This window comes from Gymnoscopelus microlampas, assembly GCF_963454915.1.
Source record: "Gymnoscopelus microlampas genome assembly, chromosome: 2".
NCBI lineage: Eukaryota > Metazoa > Chordata > Actinopteri > Myctophiformes > Myctophidae > Gymnoscopelus > Gymnoscopelus microlampas.
In genome coordinates this window covers 32,224,219-32,248,972 of record NC_139939.1, presented here as the reverse complement: position 1 = coordinate 32,248,972, position 24,754 = coordinate 32,224,219, and the positions used below count along the sequence as shown (strand labels likewise).

General features: G+C 40.8%; 2 protein-coding genes across 4 annotated transcripts in view; both read left to right on the top strand.

The window, feature by feature from the left end:
* Positions 1 to 24,754, top strand: part of rgs12b (regulator of G protein signaling 12b) — a 68,616-nt gene that overhangs the window by 12,123 nt on the left and 31,739 nt on the right. For all 3 annotated transcript variants that reach the window (XM_084073038.1, XM_084073039.1, XM_084073040.1), the window contains exon 5: positions 10,046 to 10,165. In XM_084073038.1, coding sequence (XP_083929164.1) covers positions 10,046 to 10,165 — 120 coding nt within the window. The remainder of the gene's footprint in view (positions 1 to 10,045; positions 10,166 to 24,754) is intronic.
* On the top strand, positions 6,244 to 9,428 carry LOC311056453 (uncharacterized protein). Its single transcript, XM_084073068.1, has 4 exons — positions 6,244 to 6,693; positions 8,032 to 8,200; positions 8,489 to 8,647; positions 8,834 to 9,428. The coding sequence occupies exons 1-4, from the start codon at positions 6,249 to 6,251 to the stop codon at positions 9,123 to 9,125; spliced, it is 1,065 nt and encodes a 354-aa protein (XP_083929194.1). The 5' UTR covers positions 6,244 to 6,248; the 3' UTR covers positions 9,126 to 9,428.

The window sequence follows — 24,754 nt, the reverse complement described above, 5'->3', positions numbered from 1 at the left end:
GCGCCACCCGAGTGCATGCAGGGCATTCTGATCAAAAGGCCAGTCTGATGCTCAGGGTGCTGCTGGTTCGGTCCTTTGAGGGAACGACCGATATCCTCAGTCATCTGCATACTGTACATGTTTGTGGATACAGCCTCCAGCATGTCCGTGCCTGCTGCTTCGTTACTCACCCATCACCACAGGACTCTGATAAACGATGGTAGTAATATGCCATGACTTGTGCTTATGCCAGGCGAGAACAGCTTCGGAAAGGGGCTAAGAAGTACAGGAAGTACGGCCCAAGGAAGTTAAGTTGATGTTGTGCAGATCTTTTTTACATTACTCGGGCATGAAAACCATGTTGGGATTAGTCAAAAAAATACTGCTTCCGGACGGGGGAAGTATGTATAGACAGTTTCAGCTGTCGTTCTTTATCAGGCTTTGTGAGATGAGAAAAGGCTGGGATTGGGAACAAGGTTAACCACTTAAGTTAATCCCTTTATACGTAGTTCAGTTATTCTTAAACATTTTCATATCAAGGACCTCTATTGATACGTATTAGGCCTTGGACACCAATTTGAAAATATTCGTCCCGATATTTGACTAATCTAACAACAAGGCATGTTGTTGGATTAGATTTAGGGCAGAATTCTATAACTGTCTGTTTTGGGGGTAGATAACAGTGGAGAGAGTGAAACCTCTTTGTACACATTCTCTCTTCTAGCTGATACAATAAAGTGAAATTTAACTTTTCCTCATTTTTCACCGGGGTCCCCCTGGGTCTATACTAGGTCCACTCCTTTCTATCTATTGGTAAAAATTAGCCGATCTACAAGCTCACATCGTGTAGGGTTGTGTGACATGTTGTGACTTTTTAGGTGTGCAGAGAACTCACCCATCGCAGAGAACTTGAATTTCAGAGTATGTATATATTTGCACAGGGTCAACCTCACCCTCTTGACCAGCCACATCTGTACCAAGTGGCAAGACGTAGTCAAGATGAATGGAGGTGGTCCTGGTTGTAGTAGTGCGTATTACATGCCCCCCTGACTCAGACAAGCTGAGTTTTCCCAGTTAGTTAACCACCACCTGGGGTGGTCGCTATAGACCATATTCACACGGCGGCCATATTGCTATTAAGTTAATGAATGCCACCCCGGTTTCCACGGCAACGCGGTGGCACTTTCAATGTTAAAATCCACACACACGCACGCACGCACGCACGCACGCACGCACGCACGCACACACACACACACACACACACACACACACACACACACACACACACACACACACACATATATTACACTTGTGAGGACATCAGTGGTGTAAAATAACATACTTGAGTAAAAGTACATTTACTCAAGTACTGTACTTAAGTACAATTATGAGGTATTTTTACTTAACTGGAGTATTTCCAATTTTCAGTACTTCAACTTCTACTCCACTACATCTCAGAGGCAAATATTATACTTTTACTCCACTTTACTCCACTCCACGATTTTCAAAATATGTTTTATACATTTGAAAATTGACACTCTGCATAATGAGTACTTTCTACTTTTGGCACTGTAGGTACATTTCGATACCAATACTTTTGTACATTTACTCAAGTAATTAACACACTCACTCACGCGCACGCACGCACGCACGCACGCACGCACGCACGCACGCACGCACGCACACACGCACACACGCACACACGCACACACACACACACACACACACACACACACACTCTCTCTCTTCTGTATCCAGGCAACACTGCTGGCCCTCTCCTGATAAAATGCCTGCAGCACCTGGTCCTTGTCAGCCAATTAGATACACATATCTGGGCCTCTGGAGCCAATCAGCATTGATTATTATTTACCCAGCATTCTAGTGGTGTTGACTTAACTGTGGCATCTTCTAATGGAGCATTAATCCATACGCCAGAATGTAAGAAACCACACAACTGTTTATTTTGATTCATAGAAAAGGGACAAGAGGTTGTGGATGAGTGAAGCTCAATGGCTCTTTTCCACTATAAGAACTAAGTGAACCGTGTCGTGTAAAGTATTTCACAGGGATTTGTTTCCATCAGTGGTGTAAAGTAACTAAGTACATTTACTCAAGTACTGTAATTTTGAGGCACTTTTATCTTACTGGAGTATTTCCAATTGTCTATACTTTTACTCCACTACATCTCAGAGGCAAATATTGTTTTACTCCACTACAATTATTTGAAAACTTTAGTTACTAGTTACTCTGTAGATATACATTATTACATTATAAAACATACATTCATTTAGCCCCGTTTTATACCTAGGCTATTTTCATACATTTTAGTACTTTTATTTTTGGTACTTTAACTACATTTTGATACCAATACTTTTGTACTTTTACTCAAGCAATTTTTAAATTTGGGACTTTTACTTGTAACAGTACTTCTACATTGCAGTATTGATATTTTTACTTAAGTTAAACATTTGAGTACTTTTTCCACCACTGGTTTCCATACACTATGGCTCTGTTTCAGATAATGTTCTTCTCAGAATCTAATTTGGGCTCTGCTCAGTAGGTAGCTAGAGGGCTCTGGGAACCCATAAACTCAGAATTTGTACTTTAAAAATGTTTTCTAAAATAGCTTTTTAGTTTGTTTGATTCATAAAGTACCTTCCTGGTTATGGTTATAATGGAAACTAACCCTAAACAACAACCAAAAAAAAAACATCACAGAACTTCCCAGGTTATGGAAAGTTTTAGGTTATTATGGAATCTTCTTAGCCATAAGCTACTTGGATGCTATCTGCATTTTAAGTTGCAACAAGCTCCATTAAATCCATTAAAATGAAACAGAAAAGTCCTATCTGATTGTATTGAATGACGATAAACTCACCAATATAGCAGTTGTACGAACAGCTTGGGTTATCCTCTTTGTCAGTATACTTTGTTTGAAACAAATCCACCATTGTCATGTTATGAGCAACGTTCTGTCAATAAACTCTGTGCAGCCATAATGTTTGGAAGCACTAGTTTTCAATCACTCCACATGAGTTGCATGTTCTGTCGAAGTGTTTCAAAGCTCACCTTTGTTTCCTTCCCCTCTGCTGTTCAGTGCAGGTCAGCATAATTACACTGTGAATGACGTTGGACCATAAATCTTGAGCTCATATTTTCTCATGCTGGGCTGACTTTATACCGTAATAAATGGTGGGCATTAAGTTGAGTGTATTAATGGTGGGGAATAAACTGCATTGGTTACGGCAGTGGTTCTCAAACTTTAATTTCAAGGACCCCATAACTCTTAGAGTTTACAAATGAAACCAAATTGATCCTTATGAATCCATTTGGTTCCATTTACCATTTGGAACCCTGAGGGTCCCTGGACCCCCTTTTGAGAACCACTGGGGTAAGGTACTAAGTACGCTTTGTTTAACCCAAGCGTGATAAACTGCTTTGCTGATCAATTCCAATGTTTTGCTAATTTTAGTAATCCTATTGGCTTTCTGTTAGCAACTGATCAATTCATCACCATCAGTCAATTCTTTGCATGCTGGTAGTAAACTGATTGGTCACTGGATTGGTGTGTTTGCTTATGCACGTGTGGGTGCTTTCGATAGCACTCTATACTGTAGAGATGAGCTTAATGTATACTTGTCACCACATGACAAAAAATATGTATTTTCAAAGACTATAATTTTTTCAATTGAGCCTTCTCACTCAAAATTACAGGATCGTACAGTAAATGCCTTTGCCTACCATTATGTGGAATGTAACATTTGAGTGGGAAAAGAAGTATATCTCGCTGTCGGCCAGAAACCTTGTGTCTCCAATATTTCAACTTTTGATGTTTCTTGGTAACTTAAAGCCCTACTTATGTTGTACAAGAGTGACGTGCAAAGGTTTGTACATTTGTATCTGTGCGTTTTATACATATTGAGCCAATGAAAAGAAATTACATGAGCTTGTGACTAAATATGATCTACAATGGATCTAATTGGAACACAGGGTTCTGTTTTTTCCCCCCATTTCCTGAAAACGACTGAAACAATTTTGGATATACAATAGGCATGTAACGATTTATCGTAAATCCATTTAAACCATGTCAACCATTCAAACTGGTGACGATTTAAATTGATTTAATAAAACATGTATCGCGATGCAAACGTAAACAAAAAGGAGAAGAAAATACAGGATCTTTGTAAGAGAATCGATAAGAGTTTTCAGTCATTTGCTACTGTATTGAAAAGAGGATAAGAGAAAACACAGTATTGTAAAAAAAATAATAAAAGGAGAAAACACCGGTCAATAAAAAAATGCAAAAATCTGGTAATTTGTATGGAAAATAATTTTGTTTAAAAAAACGTGAAAAATCGTATTGTGAACCTAGTATCGTGATTCGAATCGTATCGTGAGTTGAGTGCATCGTTACATGCCTGATATACAAGGTTTCTGACCGACGGCGATGATATGAAAAAGTCATGAGCTGTAGAAAGACGGAAGTGCTCTGCCAAGCTGCAAACAGATCTATTCCTATCAGCAGGGGACTGACTGGTTGAATGCCACCACTTTAACATTCAGCAGCACACACTGAGCCACCAGCACTGGCCAGGACAGCTAAAGTTCAGCAAGGATCCTCCTTTTTAACCCGTTCAATCCAAGAACGCATCTGTGTCATTTTTTATTTTATTTTCTTTTATATACAAGCTCATAGCGCTATGAGCTTGTAGATCTGATATTTAAAAAAATCTTGAACATTTGTGCAAATCTTTGAAAAAAAAATCTTTGCTTCTGGGGGTCCCTGGAACAAAATATTTTGAGATGGGGGGGGGGGGGGGGGGATTTTCGGTGGTCCTTGACATGAAAAAGAATTGAGAACCACTGATATTATAGCAACATAAGCATAGGATTTTGAAGACATTTGTAGAATCCCCAGAAGCGAAGATTTGAGTTAAAAATATATATATATTCAAAGATTTGCACAAACTTACACGATTAAAAAAAAAATAGCCCAAAGTATAAAATAATGGTTATAGCAAAAAATCTAAAATGACACAGTCTGCGTTCCTGGATATAAAGAATACACTTATGCTTTGAAAAATGGTCTGAAATCATGTAACGTATATATGATTTGAACTTGCACTGTACGTCATTATCAAACCTAAATGTTATTGTTTATGCCCATAATGACTGGCTATAAGTGGCTATCCACATGTTTTGTAGCAATTGTAGAAATGATAGGCCTTAAATGTTAAATGTTCAAAATTTCACACCATTTCCCAAAGCATGCATACCGTATATTCTTTTGTACATTTAGGAAAAAAGTGCCAGGGTTCCCATAATGTGTAGTTGCCCACACTTCCGGTTAGCTCAACCTTGGAACCCTGATCCAACTTGTTATACGTGAATACTTAAACATCCTCTTATTGTTCGTTTTGTTTGTTTAATTCATTTACAGTACATTTTGCACATACACTGGATTTGTGTATGCATCAAGCTACTTAAGCCCTATACTGTATATTTCGTTGTATGACAAAACATAGCTGATGAAATGGACAATATACAAATTTGCTCTTTTTGAACATATTGAAAATTGATTTTAAAAAGATATGATTTTAAAAAGTTCACCTACAATGACATGCCCAAAATAGGGACCCTAGTGGTTAACCCATGCTAACTACATCACTTGGTATGGAGTAGTGCCCGTGGCCCATCTCTATATTAGCTAAGGCCAGTTACTGGCAAGATTACCGTAATTTCCGGACTATAAAGCGCACCTGAATATAAGCCGAAACCAGCCAAATGTAGGGAAAAATCCAAATGTGTACATATACAAGCCATGGACTATAATAGGCCGTATTGTCTACCCCATTATCGTTCAGTTTCGTTCCCATCAAGTGGATCTGAATAATCTCTGCTTCTTAAAAAAGATTTATTGGTAGTAAGTAAGAAAAAAAATTAACGACATCTGACTCGGCGCAGTATTTATATAATTAGAGTTTAAAAGTCGGTACTATTTTCTTAGCAGCGCAGTAATACTTTCAAAGAGGTGGTGCGGTTTTTGACACGTGATTCCCGTTACAACCAATGGAGGCGCCTCTTCCGCCTCAGCATTTCCCACAACAACTACCATGGCAACGGTTACATCGAGCACGAGCAGCGAGGACTCCGAGGAAAACAAACCAAAACAAAGAAAATATCATTCAAAATCACGTAAAAAGGACTCTAAATGATGCTATATGCATTCTATGTCTGTCCAGAGGGAAGATGTCGTCCGGGATTTTACAATGATACGGTGGGATACCTACAGAAACAGCATCAAGCGTTGGCTTCCTCTGCAGGGTGAGAGTAAAGAAGTTGCAGAAAGTTATAAACATTGTGTGGATGTGCCTTTCGACCAGCATCCCGAGGACGCTGGGTTTCACATAGCGTGCTACAATCGTTTTAATGACAAAAAGCGTTTTGTAGCGGCCGAAAAAAGCGCCACACAGACGTTGGAAGTTCCCGATGCAGACGCGGGTCAGTCAGTCCCTTCGGCCAGCACCAGTGCCGACGGAGCCACATCTGAAACCCCCCGAAAGAAACTTAGGTCCAGGACAGGTTTGCCTGTGGCTTCTGCTGGCCCTGTTCTTCCAGCGTTATGCATCATTTGTAAAAAAGTGGACAAGTACATCACTGTGGCAGGCAAACGCACGAAGGATCAACTCTCAAAAGCAGAAACGTTGTCTGCAGGTAAGAGACACACAGACACACACACACACACACACACACACACACACACACACACACACACACACACACACACACACACACACGCAGAACTGTTGTTTAATGTTTATAACGTGGATAACAATGATTTCGCGGGACTCTCCGGACCCCTTGGTGGTCCTTGAACCCCCGTGATGTAATCACGGGGGTCCCGTTGCCCCCCCCCCCCCCCCAAACACATGCGCGAGGGGGTGGGGGCACACACACAGACATGAGAGACTGAAATAATTCGCAATATGGGCATGTAAGAGATTTTAAACAAAACATGCATGTCAATTTTGGACTGTCAAATATTGATTTGTCATTTTATGATTATATGGGTACATTATATATTTTAGGACTATATGTAGGCCTATCATTATAATATCTGAGGTCTTCTTTTATTTGATGGGCTGTGTTTGAGTCCAAGGCTGGGGGGAGTAATTCACACCTTTTGTTAAAGACACAATGTGTTGGTTCTTTTGTTCAGATCAAAGATGTTGACATTTATGTGTGAATTCCTGACTGGGCAGGAACTGTTGACTATGTAACATGCAGTGGTATTTTTTGGGAAGGATATGTGCAGATAGAGAGACAAAAGCAGTGGTGGAAAAAGTACTCACATTTGTTACTGTAAGTAAAAGTATCAATACTGCAATGCATGGATATGAGTATTGCTATGAAAATGTACTTAACGTACCAAAAGTAGAAAGTACTCAATAAGCAGAATGTCCCATTTCACAGGTTTAAAAGGTAGATAATGTATACAAATATTTTGAAAATAGCAGATCTACAGGCTCACAACGTTGTGTAGATCAGATATTTTCAAAAGGCCAAAGTTTAAATAGTGCTTGCGTGGTTAATGTATGTTTTTGATTTTTAATCAAACTAGCACATTTGTAAGGGGATGAAAATCACTGTTATATTATACTGCTTAGCATTGCTTAGTCTGTGACTCTGTGTTGTTATAGCTTGTGAGAGATAAGAGCAGGACCTACTAAAACAATAGCTGCTGATAAGGCTGGAATGCAAGGGGTTCAGGTCGGCAGGTCACAGCTGCTAGCAGTCAGTGGCCCTTTTGTTTTATGGCTCTTTAGGGGAGAGATTTTAGCAGTAGCACTAACATGTATTTACCTTCCCATGGAAAAAAAATATAATACATACATACATTAACACCACACATAGTCTTTTGTAATGATGGCAATACAAATCTGTAAAAGACACATTTACATTTATTCCATCACTGTGTTATTTACAGCCCCCCCCCCAACACACACACACACACACACAGAGATCATTAACGTGTACTTTTTTTGTTTAAAGGCCGGTTGATGAAGGCTGCTGAGATGAAGGAAGACTTTACCATCCTTCGGCATATTAAGGACAAAGACTGTGTGGCCCTTGAGGTGCGTTACCACAGGATCTGTTACAGAGACTACTGCAGGTTCTTGACGAGGTCTACAGCAACAAGTACTGCAACCACAGACGAAGTGTGAGTTATTACATTGCATTATCAATTTGCTCACATTGCACATTTTAGTATTCTAGTAAGGCATTGAACAACAACATATAGTCTGCTTTTTGTCTGTCTGTAGATACAATCTTGACAGCACAACTCTTTGCACATGTTAAGTATTTGTGTGTGTGTGTGTGTGTGTGTGTGTGTGTGTGTGTGTGTGTGTGTGTGTGTGTGTGTGTGTGTGTGTGTGTGTGTGTGTGTGTGTGTGTGTGTGTGTGTGTGTGTGTGTGTGTGTGTGTGTGTGTGTGTGTTTGTTTTCAGAAATCAACCACCCTTTACTGACAGCTACAAGATCTTCTGTGAGAGGGTCATCCGACAGAGGCTGATAGTTAACCAGGACGTGCTGAAGATGAACCAGCTGCGAAAGATGTTTGTCAACACTGTGAAGGAGCATGAGGGTCTTGATGCTTCAGAGTACAGGTACAGTCACTCAAATACTATGTGTATGTTTGACATTCTTGGTAACAAAACCAAAATCTTGACGCTGAAAAGTTTCATTTTTTTATGTTTTTTTTGTTTTATTTGTTTATCCTCTAACAAAATAGGCTATGAGAGTATGTTTAAACAAAATTGGTTCATTTGTATACTTGTGTTTTTATGTTGCAGGCAGGACAAATTGAAGAGGAGGTTGACCTGTGATTTCCCCCAGCTTGTTTTTCACAAACCTGCCAAGCGCAACGTCACAGAACTGGTTTATGTTGAGACTTTGGCAGCAGATAAACTGATAGACAGGCTACCTCAGGCATCAGGTACAGAAACAACAACCGAGTCACAGTCCACTGAGGTAAGCCAAGATGAAAGTCACAGTGAACACATGGCTAGTACAACATCTGGACATAACACTGCCAAAAGAATTACTTGCACTGCCAAAAAAAAATACTTTTTTGCACTGAAGTGAAATTGTTTTATTGTGATGCATTTGTATGCATTTGTTTTGGTATTCTCATATTTTGTGTTTTTGGAGGGGGAGGGGGGAGTTGATATATGACACATGCTAACACACACTGTGCTACTTTAATAAATGTTTTATACCATATGTTGTAATAATTCTGACCTTTAGTGCATTTATTTTAGTCTTGTCCATTTATGGTATTCTTCCAATTTAAGGGGTCATGGTAGCATTTTGATTGATTTTCAGCCATTTTGGGCCAAGGTGTGCTGCTTCTTTTTCTACCTTTCATTACACAGTAGGTTGGGACATGTCTTGTGTGTAAAACACAAGCTTTTAGCTAAATGTACTATGTGTGTGCTCCCTTGTGCTGGGTTCCAATCACTTCAGTAGAAGCGTTTTCTTTAACTTTGCTACATTAAGTGATCTAAATTCAAATATGAGTATACTAATGCACCAATACTTGTTTCAGGTGTTAGGTACATGTATTTATGACATTTGAGAAAAAAAATTGTGTTGCCAAAAACATTATAACACATTTTACAAGCAAAAACAGCAGCACAAGATTTTCGTTTTTTGGTTATTCACTATTATATACATTTCTGGCTGGTAAAAAAATACTGCAGGATTTTGTGCGGAGGTATTTTAACCCAAAGTCCAGAAGGGTATTGTCTATGCAAAAATGCATTGAAAAAGTAGATCCAAGTCGTGGGAACGAAATTCATTTTCTAGGCACTTTTTGGTGGGTCACCACACGGCCTATAAGCCGCAGGTGTAAAATCCATAGATTTAGAAGGTCCCCTAGTGGCCGTGCATGTCTCTTTTATGTCTGTTTTGTGTTTATGGTCGAAAACAGAATTGTGCATGCATACAGTATGTATTGTATCAGCAGGTGTATGTGAACGTGTATGTCCCCCCCCCCCCCATAGGGAGGCCGGTTTCGTGGACTGACCATGGGGTTCCCACCCATCCCCCAGCGCTCTTCAGCCAGACGCTCCTTTGGTCGATCCAAGCGCCTCAGCCTGGCCCGCTCCCTGGACGACCTGGAGGTAGGAAAACAAACACACACACACACACACACACACACACACACACACACACACACACACACACACACACACACACACACACACACACACACACACACACACACACACACACACACACACACGCATTACTATAAACATTTTAGAATGCCGATTTTTAGTAGAGCTTGTAGATCTGCTATTTTTGATGCATGACACTGGCATGCAACTAAGTATAAATCAGGCATAACTCCAACCCCAATCTGGGAACCCATCGGCAAAAAAAGGGGGAAAAAATATCAAATTCTTCTATACTTGTGGGGACACTTGGCCCCCACACACACACACACACACACACACACACACACACACACACACACACACACACACACACACACACACACACACACACACACACACACACACACACACACACACACACACACACAGATTCTAACCTTGCTCAGCACAGTCTGATAGCACATTTAAGTGACACGTGCCCCATACCCTCCAGTTCTAATAATAGCCGCCAGCCGCACATCATACAGTACATCCACAGGTGACACGTGAAGCACAGAGCCCTCCTCTCTCATCACCGTGGTAACCGTACGCATCAGTCTCACCGAGCGGCTGTTGAAAGCTTGTAGTGAGTGTACTGAAAGCTGATTGGCTGACTGGCTGTCTGAGTGGTTAAGTTCACAACTGTGCGTGTAGATTGCCTATATTTGCTACTTTTAATATTGGTGAAGAGATTTGGTGTAGATGGGGGCGGGGGGGGGGCTGCTCCAAGTACAGTTACAACTCAGGTCTGTTTCACTATGACTAGAGGCTTTTAAGTGGTTAAGTAACGTGGTTACATTCAGTGAGATGCTGCGGTGACTGTGAGACATGTAGTGTCCATTGTGCTGGTCATGGCTTCTGGCAGGACGCACTATGCCCGCACGGCTCTGCAGTTTACTTACAGTACTAGTTGGTTTGTCTCCTCTGTCCTCATGTGATAGAGATCAGACCCAGGCTAAATGTTTCCGCTGTTTAGAGGCTACCAGGGCGCGCACACAGCAGATAAGAAGATTCCACACCGCTGCTTCAGAATAGGAAGGAGCCAGGATTCTAACACAGTGACAGCGTGTTGTATTCACTGTAGTTTTTAGGAGCTGGGGAAATACAGGTCAACAGTTTATGTATGTGTAAGTCTCAAGGCTATTATAGTTCACTCTAATACTAACAAAATAACTAAAACTAGGATATTTCAACTTGCGCCTCACAATAGTGTCAAAAGTTTTTCTAACTTTTGACACTATTGCAAAAAGGTCTAGATTAAGTTCCCCAAAAGTAAAGTTCAACACTTAAAAGTAATGTCCCTACCCTACCATGCTGCAAAGCATTTTCCATGGAGATATATAGATATATAGATATAGATGGCATACTGTTTCACATGGTACATGTCATAGATATATATTACATTTTACATTACATTACACTAAACGCAGAAAAAACAGTATTTCCTGTATCACATAACCATTGGTTTTCCATGGTTGAATACCACAGTGAAATCTAGGAAAGGAAAGTAAGCTTTCAACATTTTAAAACCGTCTTTGTTTTGGTGAGCAGCGAAAGTGTATTTTTATTTTTTACTAGAGACAAGAGGCTGCACTACCGGGGGTGTGCGGGCAACGGCTGAAAAGTAACATAGCGCTAAGGAGAACTCCTTCTAACGCTATGGACCAGAGCTAAGAGAAACCCACAGAACAACAGAAATGGGATTTGTATGTGTCGTGATTTTGGTTGACCAACCGTGTGGTCCTTTAAGAGTCACAGTATGTAAAAGACAAAAACACCTGCCTATTTGTGTATGTACAGTTTGTGTGTTTAATACATGGGGATGTTACCCTCTCATTGCCATACATCCCATGGCAGGGAGTCTACCCCCTACCATTTTCTTCCGGTCATTAGGCCCCTTTCTCTTGCTGCACATGCAGTGATGTCTTCAAACAGAGAGGTCTTTGTGTGTGTGTGTGTGTGTGTGTGTGTGTGTGTGTGTGTGTGTGTGTGTGTGTGTGTGTGTTTGTGTGTGAGAGAGAGAGGGGTTGTGGGGTGGTGGTGGAAGTGTTTCTAATGAGCTCTGATGAGCAACGAGCTGACATTCCACTCGTTAGTGAGGAGGCCTCACACATACACATAACTAATTACTGCTCTGAAGCACACTAACATATGCACACGCAGAAGCTATAATTATCTTGCAATCAGGGTGCACTGCACTCCTACGGTCTGTGGTCATTAAGGTTGGGATCCTTTTAGGATTCTAACGATTCCGGTTCCTTAACGAATACCTCTTAACGGTCCGATTCCTTAATGGTTCCCGGCCCGGACGGCTGGCGTAGCGGTCCAGGGCACCTAGGCTGCTAATGCGGGTGTCGCGAGTTTGAATCCCGATCCCGGCAAACTTTGCTGCGTGTCACTCCCAATCTCTCCATTTCCTGTCAGTCTACTCTACTGTATACTATCAATATGTCTATTATTGAAAGGCCTTTATTTATAGGCCTTTCCTATAGGGGGTTCCAAATGGACCCTACGAGGTTATGGGTCCATTTGGTTCCATTTGTACACACTCAGAGTTATGGTGGTCCCTGAAATTTAAGTTTGAGAACCACCGGTATTGTACTGTAATTGTATAGCCGATGGGAAATCCACATGCCAGCTCTGACAGTGTGATCAAAACCGGTTCCAGAACCAAATCCGGTTCCTCCGATTCCCTTAGTAGTCATACTTCCATCTTGTTAGCTACTGGTTCCCTTATAGATGCCATCTTAGCTGTATCACCACTCTGCAATCTGCATGCTTGAGGCTAAGTGGCGGCTTGCTACTTGTCTTGTGATGTGTCTGATTTGGAAAGCTTGGTCGTAATACAAAACCACTCGTCTTGTGCACACCCACACACTGTCTTGTGACAACAGGAAGGGTAAGCAAAGTGGGCATATCTGCCGTGTGTGTGTGTGTGTGTGTGTGTGTGTGTGTGTGTGTGTGTGTGTGTGTGAATATGGAGCCTTATTGGGAGTATCATATTACTTCACTTATTACTTTCTAGGCATGTCATAAGCAAAATATTAAAGGCATCTAAACATAATGCACATATAGTACCTTTATTGAAAGCATAACCCCTTGAAATGTATCATCTCGTTTTTGAGAGGGTCCTTATCACAAAAATACAGAGTACAATAGACAGAACAATACAACAAATACATTCATGCATACATAAACAGGGACAACTTGACAAAAACAAAAGAAACTGGCCGCTCCCACCCCACCTGATCACCCACAAAGTAACAGACTTACAGTGATGCATTAATGTACCCATGTAAAGCTAAATTAACAAAACCAAAATAAAAAACTACAGACCGTTACATACATGCACTTGCGGTAATATGCATTAACATGCCCATACGAATACACAGATTACAAACATGCACCCTGGAAACTAAATTGCAGTGTATTCCATATGATTCACAGGACGGATTATTTAAGACAGAGAAAATAATCAGAGGCATTTAGAAGCAGGAGCAGGTTATTTGACGATGAGTAAGGATAGATGCTTTAAAGATATTAAAGGAGTATTCGCTTAAAAATATCTAATATGTAACATAACCCTATGTTTCCCTAAAGGCATTGTAGGGAGTTCAGACATAATCAAAGAAAAAAACTGTTGTCAAACACCGCCCCTCCAGCAGTTCTTTTCCCCGACCACCAGGGGGTGACGCAGGGGGGACTTTTTAAATGAGTCATGCCCAAAATAGGTTGCCTTATGCGGATACAATTCGCGGAAATGCCCGACCCTACGGTTCTCTGAATTTATATTTTTAAATAGGCTCTTTCATGATGAATTGACCACATATATGAAGCTAAACAACTAAATTCTATCCAAACGATTTTTTAAAAGTAAATTATGTGCCTCAAAAAAGAAGTTTGAGAGCGTTTTAAAACCGAAAGTAAAAAGTTGATACGGGCACGGACACGCACGGACACGCACATGCGTGCGTTAATTTACGACCCGGACATAAACAACATGAACATAAACAGAAGGGAAAATACGGATTTCAGACAGAGGACTGTGTTTCAATGAAGGAAAACACCCCAGCATCATTATATAGTGGCTGATAGAGGGGAGAAAATGCAAAATATATATATATACATATTTTTTAAATGTAGGCTTAATGTTCCCTACAATCCCTTTAAACATAAATGGGTAGTTGCAATTATGGTGTTAACAGGTGACATATTACACACATTTAGAATGGAATTAAAAACAATTTAACGTATTATGTTGGATGCTTAATCAGTCAAGCATTTAAACAAGAGCTTTAACAGTGACTCGTGCAAAACAGTAGCGTATACGGATGTCTCCAGGCAGGGCACATTGCAGACTAGTGAAGAGTCATCTTTGGTGCTGGGTGAAATTAATATTCAAAACATATTCCAGTCATGATGGACATTTTGTTGTGATTCATGTACTAGTTCAGGGGTTCCCAAACGTTTACAGCTTAGACCCAAAATATAAATTTCTCCCCCTGGCACCCAAAACGTACAAAAATACATTATGAATTAAGCACTCGAGCCCCAAATAATAGTAAAAATAGCCGATCTACAAGCACAAAACTTGCGCTTGCAGATTGGCTTAACATGTTTGTTTTTTTGTTTTGTTTTTTACATTTGTGGAGTTTTTATTTATGTTTTATTTCTGATATTCTTTTGAAAAATGTTTGTCTTCTTTTTTACATTTCTGATTTTGTTTTCAGAAAAAAGGGGATATTTACCCCCAAAATTGGTCCCAAGCCGACCTACTGTTTTTGGAACCACTGTACTAGTTGACAAAGATTATTCCCTCAGGGAACACCTGATAATCCCACCGGCAAACTGTGCAACAGGAGTGCAGGTTGTGCCAAAACACACACACACACACACACACACACACACACACACACACACACACACACACACACGGCCCACCACGATGGAATGCTACCGTCAGGCTCCACTGCATGGATGGGGGTGTCGACTCCACTCCACTGTACATGCCACACCAAGGGGAAAGTGTCAGACATTATTCTGGCCTGTGGCTGTGGGGTTCTGCACAATACTACGATAATATTATTGCGTCAACGGGGTGTAATTGATTGGATGTTGGCAAGTTGGCTATGTTAGGCCTACGCTTAACAGACAACACAAATATTTGTAATTTATGTAATGCACATTTCAGTTCTTTCATTTAATTTAGGATATATCTTTTAAAGTGTCATTGATGGCTAGACGTTAGTTATTTATTACCATCTCTGGCGCTGTTGACACATCAGTGATCCCCCCCAGAATGTATTGTTCTGACTTCCTATGACACGTATTGAATTTTTGCTCTCATATTTTTCTTCTATTTGTGTCTGTGTGAGGTATGGGTGTGTGTCTGTGTGTGCTGTATATGCACATAGTTGTGCGTGAGGAGGACACAGATGATTGATGGGGAAACTTTCCACGTCGGAGAAGTTGATCTTTCTTGGCCGTATTCTGCTTCTTCATGTCTTAAAGGGACTACACCATGAATTTAAAAAATAATAATAATATTTAATATCATATTGTTTATGTCCCTCAAACGTTTTTCAAAAGGTTTGAGCCTAAATCAAGCCTCAGATATACTCATTCCAACTAACTTCTCTCTGGCTTATAAAGCACTTTCACCTGCAATACCACATTGTCCTGTTTGGCACGGGGCGCTATTGAGCCAGTTTGTATGCATGTTATCTCCTGGTTCTGTGTGGAAAAAGTAAAAAAATAAATAAATAAAAAATAAGAAAAATATTTCTTTTTTAAAAACGTTTTTTTGGTTGGAACTGAAAAACGTGCTAGTGACATAAATTTGGTGACATCACCAAATTTACCAAATCAGTTTGGCCTGTTTTTAGACCAATTTACAGAAAACCCCAGATTTGCTGTGAAAGCCTGAGTGTTCAAACTGGGGTATTTTTGAGGATAGAAGAGAGGTAGGGGAGACCAAAAACACACAAAAAAAGAAGAAAAAGTTAAAATTCATGGTGTAGTCCCTTTAACTAAGAGTGCCAAATTGCCTATTGACTTGAGTCCCTTGGTTCTAAACATATCATCCGTATTGACTGAAAATAATTTTGGACACACCCTTCTCTACCACAATGCTGTGTTCAAATGTTACTTAAAATTAGGCTAAATGCAGAAATTCACGAACGAACGAGAAAGGCCAAGTTGAAGCCAGTCGTTGAGTTGGATGACCTGGACTGGCTTCATGATCTTACATTTTGGTAGTTATAACGCTTGCTTATTCTTGGAAAGCGTTGTTCTTCCAAGTGACAAAATCAGTTACAGAATACATAGACAATTGTGAATGCACTGATTCATTCATTTAGAGCATGCTAATCACAAGCCCAAACTGCACGAGGAAGAGTAAATCCCAGTCATAACAACATGAAAACAGAAAAAAGGCACAGTCACAATGGTCATTAGTCTGCAGACTGGGTGGAATCCTTGGTAGTGGATCAACCGTCATTGTACAGCTTCATGGCTACAGGCACGAAGGACTGAACGAGTCCATTGATCCTCCGTGGTGGGAGACTGAATTTGCATATGCCGTGAGTACTCAGCCGCTCCATTATTTCCTTCTGGAGGGGCTGGGAGGGGTTTTCCATATGATCTTCCTTGTACTAACTTCCTTCTATAACTAGAGCTGCCTTCTTCACAGGCTTGTTCAGACTGTTTCTGACCCTTATGTTGATTTAACCCCACCAGCAGTCAGCTGCATATATTACCCTTCCTGCAGTCTGCGTGGCACGGCATTGTCATCGGTCCTGTCTGTCTGTGTATTGATTAACGTTTCCGTTGAAAAAGTCAAGGTCAAAATCGAGAATGAATGGGAGGATTTTCATGAAACGTGGTGGGAATGATAGCCTCCCGAAGAGATGATTTACCACTTACCCTATATACTTTGTATAACAAATGCAGAGAATAGCTCACAATTGTCTCACAGAGCCTGCTATTTTTGCTCAAATCAAATAAAAATCCAATTTAAATATTTGCCCAAAATAGGGATAATAATAATAACTTTATTTGTACATGCCAGGGTTAAAGTGGTTAGTCTGGTTACCGGCAGTTGGGTTGCAAAGGTCAATCATAGAACAATTGTCTTTTGAGAATAAATAAGACTATGAGTATGTGTGATAAACTAATGTATTGCCTGGATTTTGTTGTTGCCCCTCTAATTCAACCTTGAGCACCTGCCCTCGGTTGGTTAAGATTGGGCAGTGATGAATGCCCGGGTAGTAATCTATAAATGTGATTTTGAAATAGTCAAAACCAGGATCAGTTTACTTTTAACCATTTAAACCCTTTATTCTTAGCGAACTGATACTTAGTTGACCAGAGTCGGCTTTCGTCCCAATACACAAAATCTCTTCGCTGACAATAGCTGCTATTTTCGGCAAATGTTCCCACCAGAATAGAGATTGATTGATTGAATACTTTAACAAATTACAAACAGTACAGCAGTACAATTACACAAGATGCTAGAGTTCAAGTGGTTAATTATAGTATTTATACTGTATGTTTATATATACCAGGGGTCAGCAACCTTTTTGACATGAAGTGCCTCGTTTTATTTTGTTGATAGTCAGTGTGCCATATCAACATTAAGTTTGATTATGACACCACATCAAAATAAAATATTTGGATTGTCCATATACATAACAACCCGTTTTGTTTAATTTTGTTTCTTCTTATTTAGAAATATTTTCTTTCACATCAGGATGTAATGACCATTAGACTCCCAGACTACGTCCCCAGTCAGAGTTAGGATTTTGAATGAATGTAAAATGATGTGCAGGATGTAATTTGCATACAGATGTGAGGGGACTTTTTTCTTTAAAAGAAAATAAAAAACCTCTCTCACACTTACGCCAGTGTGCCAGTGGTATCCCTCCCCTGTGCCAATGTTCGCACCCGTGCGTGCCTAAGGTTGCCTACCCCTGATTTGTACTGTTATGTACAGTATGACTGTCTATAATCCACACATCTGGTGTCTGTCTGTGTGCTGTGTATGTTCGCGTGTGTGTACTAATACTAATACATGAACAGACATGTCCGACCATTACATGCTTGTGTATGTGTGCACATTAGACTGTTCGTTTTGAGTGCTAATTAATGTAGATTCTAATACTGTATCATCATCCCCATAGAGACGACGTGTCTTTCTCCTAGTCCACGGGTATTGGACAGAACACACACAAATACACACCATGGCAAGATTCTCAGTCACTTTATGCTGCTGAAATTCCACATCCCCGAAAATCTACTTCAAGTTCCAACTCACCTCAGAGTGACTTTCATGGAACATTCAGAAATTTCAGCATGTACAGAGGTCCATGCAAGGATGGTTCCGCCAGCATAATGGAATCAGCCATCATCATGGTTTCTCCTGCAGCACTCAATCTCATTAGTTTCAGGCATGAAAGAATGCTTGTTGAACAGTTAGCCGAGGGACTGAATGAAAACAATTACCTGGGCTGGTTGGGCCTACTATTGAATATGAAGAATGGGTTTTCTGGTGCTGGCTTTGAAGAATGTATTTCCCTGTGCTATGCTGCTTTAGCGCTGCCATAGATTTCACCCTAAAAGGAGTAGTTCACCCCCCAAAAATCTTATTTTCTATCAATTACACACCCCATGAAGCCTTGAATTCATGGAGATTTTTTGTTTTTGTCGCATTCCTAAGCCAATAATTTGATGACCGGCGGAAAGATGCTAATGTCTCCGGTAGGAGAGTCTCAATAGAGTGACTCCGCCAGTCATCAAATTATTGGCTCAGGAATGCGACAAAAAACAAAAATCTCCATGAATTCAAGGCTTCATGGGGTGTGTAATTGAGAGAGAAAATAAGTAATTTTTTGGGTGAACTACTCCCTTAACTCATTGAGTGCCACAATCCGTCAAATCCGTCACGTGGCCTGACGCCCAGAGCGCCACGATCCGTCAAATCCGTCATAAAAAAAAATTCAAAATAAAAAAAAAAATTCAAAATAAAAGTTTTTTTTTTTTTTTTTTTTTTTTTGGGAAAAACATGTTCAGAACCCAAGATATGATGATTTGAAGATTTGCTGCTCCATCCACTCCTTGTTTAACCTATAACTTAAAAAGGCTGTATCTCGCTTCCTAAGCACTTTTTTTTTACAAGGAATTTTGGCTGTGGCACTCAGAACCAAAATTCCATTAACATGAATAAATAAGTTTGGCACTGAATGAGTTAAATGCCTGCCACCAAACAAAGTAAACGACAGACCCATCTGCTCAAATCTCAGTTTGCTCTCCAAACACATGCTTAAGGCATACTAATTAGATGACAGACCAGAATGGACAGCAGCACATTCACTCCACATGGATCGTGTGTGTTCCTTAGTGCCCAGGGTCTGCCCTCTGTAGAGAGTCATGCCTCTGCATTTGTGTGTGTTTCATCCCACAGCAGTGTGGGAGGAATAGAAATGACACCAGGGTGGGTGGGAAAAAAACGGAGCGCAAGTAAGAGCAAGTGTTATAGAGATAGAGAGGAGACGAGAGGAGGGGGCGAGCTAGCGGAGAGGCAGGGCAAGGGAGACGATAGAGAGGGAAGAGGAGGGGGATAAGAGAGAGAGAGAGAGAGAGAGAGAGAGCGAGGGAGAGAGACGAGGAGAATCTAGCAGCAGCAACAGTGACATTGTGGAACAGTGTGGAGCCCTCACTATCATCAAGCTTTCTCTCTTCGACACACACACGCACACACAGACACACACACACACGCGCATTAAGCAGTTGGTGGCTCTGTTTTGACAGTGCTCTCACATGCAGTACTGAGGATTACTTGTCTCTCCCTTCATGGAGCAGCAAACTTTGAGCGTGGATTCTGAAACAACCACTGAAGGAGTGAGTAACGTGTGTGTGTGTGTGTGTGTGTGTGTGTGTGTGTGTGTGTGTGTGTGTGTGTGTGTGTGTGTGTGTGCGTGTGCGTGCGCACAATACACATGTGCCTCCACTCCACTGTGGACGGTGCCTGTATGGTCATGTTAAGGAATGCTGTGGTCGACCAGTTTCAGCTGATCGCTCCCTTCTGGCTGTCTCAAACGATGTGTTAATTTAACTCAAAGTGTATCCTAATAAGTTCATTTGGTTCCATTTGTACTCGCTCAGGTTAAATGAACACTCGACATTTTACAGCGTAGTCTGAAACCTCTGGCAGTCTCCTCTTAGCCACTTTTACCCTGGTGTCCCTATTTTGGGTATGTCATTATAGGCAGAAATAGCAAACAGGTTTTCACCTTTTTAAACATGATGCGTTGTGCCACATTGTGATATGTGGTATATCGGCTATTTATTTTTTATTGTTTATAGGGCTTACTGTAAGTGGTCAATCTCAAAAATAAGGCAAATAATCCATCTGTCCAACGCTACCTGAAACAGCTCTTATAGTCCTCTATTAAGTTGATTGAGGCTCATGGGGATGGCTATTCCACAAGCTTATCAATGAAAAACAAGGCACATTTCATGTGGCGAGCATGAGCCAATCAGAGGCTTTTGTATTTCCCTTTTGATTGGAGAGGCAACCTGTTGATTGTTTGAGTTGTCTTTTGTTTAGGGATAGGGATCGAGAACCGATTCTATCACGGTTCTAATAAAGCTTTTGACTTTTGACCAGTACAAACAAGTAACATGAATTTAATGGCTTGCATGCGCATATCGCTTGAGTGTTGTGCATCAGTTGAAGTCAACATTCTCTACATTTGATTGTCTGCGGAAATGAAATGAAAGTGATAGTGGCCTCGATTAGCACCAATTTGCTATCAATAATAGAAAAGGATCGTTAGTGGGATCGATTAGGAAATAGGAATTGGATTGATAAGAAGGATCGATAAGGTAACCAAAATCTATTAAAATGAACGATCCCCATCCCTACTTTTGTTCCTGAGCATAATGACATGATCCAGTCTGGGTCTCTACAAGGAGCTCTTTGAAGAACGCCTCATGTAGTTTCCAATATGATGATGCTGTAGCTTTGATGCTATTGTGTGTACTGCCAATTGTAAGCCTCATACATTATGTGGGCTATTTACATAAATCATTCCGGGCACAGTGAGCTCCTGTCACATTACGCTAGTAATCATAATCATTAGCCATGTTTAATTTAAACAATAGTAGTTTTACTTTTATAGATCACTTAACAGAAGTGTATTTATGCCACTACTAAGCAGTAGCATGTTACAGTATGTCAGGCTATAGTGCTGCCCATCCGTGTTTTTCATTATGGTATACATTCCAACAGGTCTGTACAGTAGTTGAGCATGTGTGTGTGTGTCACTGTGGTGCGGAGCAGCATAGGACATTGTTTCACTAAACACATCAGTGAGAAATAAGGGCAGAGAACGCCCCACTAGCACTCTGACCCCGGACCTCCCCCAACACACACACACACACACACACACACACACACACACACACACACACACACACACACACACACACACACACACACACACACACACACACACACACAGAGAGATGCACAAGACATACATAAAATGTAAGGCGCAAACATGCATAATGCACCACCTGCATTCACACAGAGAACATACCCAGATAGAATAAGAGGAACCAACACACACTCAAATTCATAACAACAATACATGCCATATCCTGTACAGACATTTCTTCATCTGTGTGTGTGTGTGTGTGTGTGTACGCACATGGGTGCATGTGTGTCTGCGGGCATGTGTGCGCGTGCGTTTTGCGTGCGCGTGTGAAGTCCTCGTGGTATCTCCAGGGGGAAGAGTGTGTTTGGAGGGTCAGATGATCAGATAGCGTCAAGAAAGTGTTTCTTCATGAAATGCCTCAGGAGAACAGTCACAACCAGGCCCTCGCAGCTCAAACGGTGGCTGCAAAGAATTCTTAACTACTTGAACCCTAGCACCCTGTTCTGTGGGGGGAACGTTCGCCGAAAATAGACGCTCTACCACCTCACAACGGGCGAGGGATTTGATGTAGAGGAAAAAAGTGGACAAGTGGACAAGTCAAGTTTAACAGGTATAGAGGGTTCAAGTGGTTCGCTTGTTGTAATCACCTTTGAGGGCCAGGTTTGTAGGGTTTACCAAGCCAGAACTATTCAGAAAGTGTCAGATAAATCACCCAAACAGTAGAGTTACTATGGGCTAAATCGAGTCTCTCATACTTTGCTTTGATCTTCCTGTGAACCACCTGGCTCTAGCTGTATCTGGCAAACTCCACAAGCTATTAACCCATTAAGACCTGAGGCCGATTCTCAAACTTTTACATGTCAAGGACCCCCAAAATTATATGTATTTGGACCTGCATCTCAAAATATGTTTTTCCAGGGACCCCCAGATTGAGTTAAAAATGTTCGCTTTAAAAAAATATATATATTAAAAGATTTGCACAAATGCGATCATAAAGCTGCTATGTGTTTGTATATCTGCTATTTTTGAATATTTAATAATAACATAATAACATATGGCTAAAATCTAAAATGACAGATGCTTTCCCGGTTTTAATGGGTTAATGAACCATACAAGTATTTGCTAATTGTTTTTGGCCCTTGTCTCACACATTTCTTCAATATAAACTAACAGGTCTGTGTACAGTAGTGGTTCTCAAATGTTTGGTGCCCAAGGCACACCAAAGGGCAAGTCGAGGCACACCTGTATTCATATCCGTGCAAAATAGCTTCCAATAACATTTGTTATCACTCCTATGACTCCGATAAACTTAACTTTTTTTACTTACTAATACCAAATAAAATTTGACAACAATGTTAGTCATGAAATATTAACAAAATAATTCAAGAATTAAATTGAAACGTTGCAAAATGAACTATGCAGCCGCAATACCATAGTAGAGGTATAAAAGAAGTAATTGTAATGAAAGGAGGAAGGTGTGTGTGTGTGTGTGTGTGTGTGTGTGTGTGTGTGTGTGTGTGTGTGTGTGTGTGTGTGTGTGTGTGTGTGTGTGTGTGTGTGTGTGTGTGTGTGTGTGTGTGTGTGTGTGTGTGTGTGCGTGCGTGCGTGCGTGCGTGCGTGCGTGCGTGCGTGCGTGCGTGCGTGCGTGCGTGCGTGCGTGCGTGCGTGTGCGTGCGCGCAGAGAGAAGAAGAAAGATATGAAAAAACAGCAGCAGCGTAAATGTATTTATATTTAGCTATATATTATATTTAGTAAACCAAAACAAGGTCATTAATAAAACATCAATTCACTTGTCAACCTTATGTCACGGTCCTTTCATTTCCCCTAGACGGGATCGTAACAAGCTGAATGAATGCATATGGAGTGTGTGTGCAGTGCATGCATGTTTGAGTGCTAGTTAAGTAAGGTCTACCCTCAGCTGGTGACCTGTGTATCCATTTGCCTGCTGGGTAGAGATGAGAACCCTGCTGATAGATTTCAGACCCATTAGCGAAAGACGATGAGGCTAATTGGCTGATTTAATTTTAGATCAATGGTGACGCTAATGATGTAAACTGTGGCTCTCACAACATCAGGAAGTCATAAAAAAATGAATCGAAAAAACGTTAGTCTTCTGTTCTGACTCTTCTCTTCATCTCTTTGACAGTAGAGGGCACTGTTGTGTAGGATATATATGGGTGTGGGTGTTGGGTGAACGCTCTGTAACAGAAATGCACATCTGTCATGTTTTCTTTTAATTACATTTTTAATTAATTCAGAAAACAGCTGGAAGTTGAAGCAGTCGTTCTGTAATTGATTTTTTTTATTTATTCAAAAAACTGCTGGAAGTTAAAGCAGCTATTCTTGATTAAAATGTAAATGTATTCATACAACTGCTGGAAGCAGTCACGGTTCTCTGTGTATTCCATTTGTTCTTTCGTTTTCAAAGGTAAAAGGAGTGCCAGTCTCTGTCTCTGCCTATCTTTCTATACCTTGCTGTCTCTTCCATCCAGTCAGCTTCAGTACACATCATCATTCCCTCTATATCTTCCAAGCAGCTGGATATTAATCATTGCCACTCTGAAGCGTGTTTCATTCAGAAGCTCTGAAATAGAGAATCCAGCTGTCTATAACAAAATGCTGTCTGGTGGGGTATAGAGGATCTGTGTGTGTGTGTGTGTGTGTGTGTGTGTGTGTGTGTGTGTGTGTGTGTGTGTGTGTGTGTGTGTGTGTGTGTGTGTGTGTGTGTGTGTGTGTGTGTGTGTGTGTGTGTGTGTGTGTGTGTGTGTGTGTGTGTGTGTGTGTGTTGTGTTCGCATACATGGATGTGTGCGTAGGCCTGGAATTGTGCTGTCATCAGATCCCCCTAGAGAAAGATTCGTTCTTGAATGTTTTACTGTCTCTGGAAACCCTGAGCCAGCAGAGAGAGAGAAAGAAAGAAAGAGAGAGAGACACACACACACACACACACACACACACACACACACACACACACACACACACACACACACACACACACACACACCGAGCTAAGCTCAACTGTCTAGACCACAGGAATTAGACTGGTGAGAGAGATGACACACTTCTGTTGGCTTTGAGCTTCTCTTCTCCTTAACCCTGAGGTACACTTGATTGC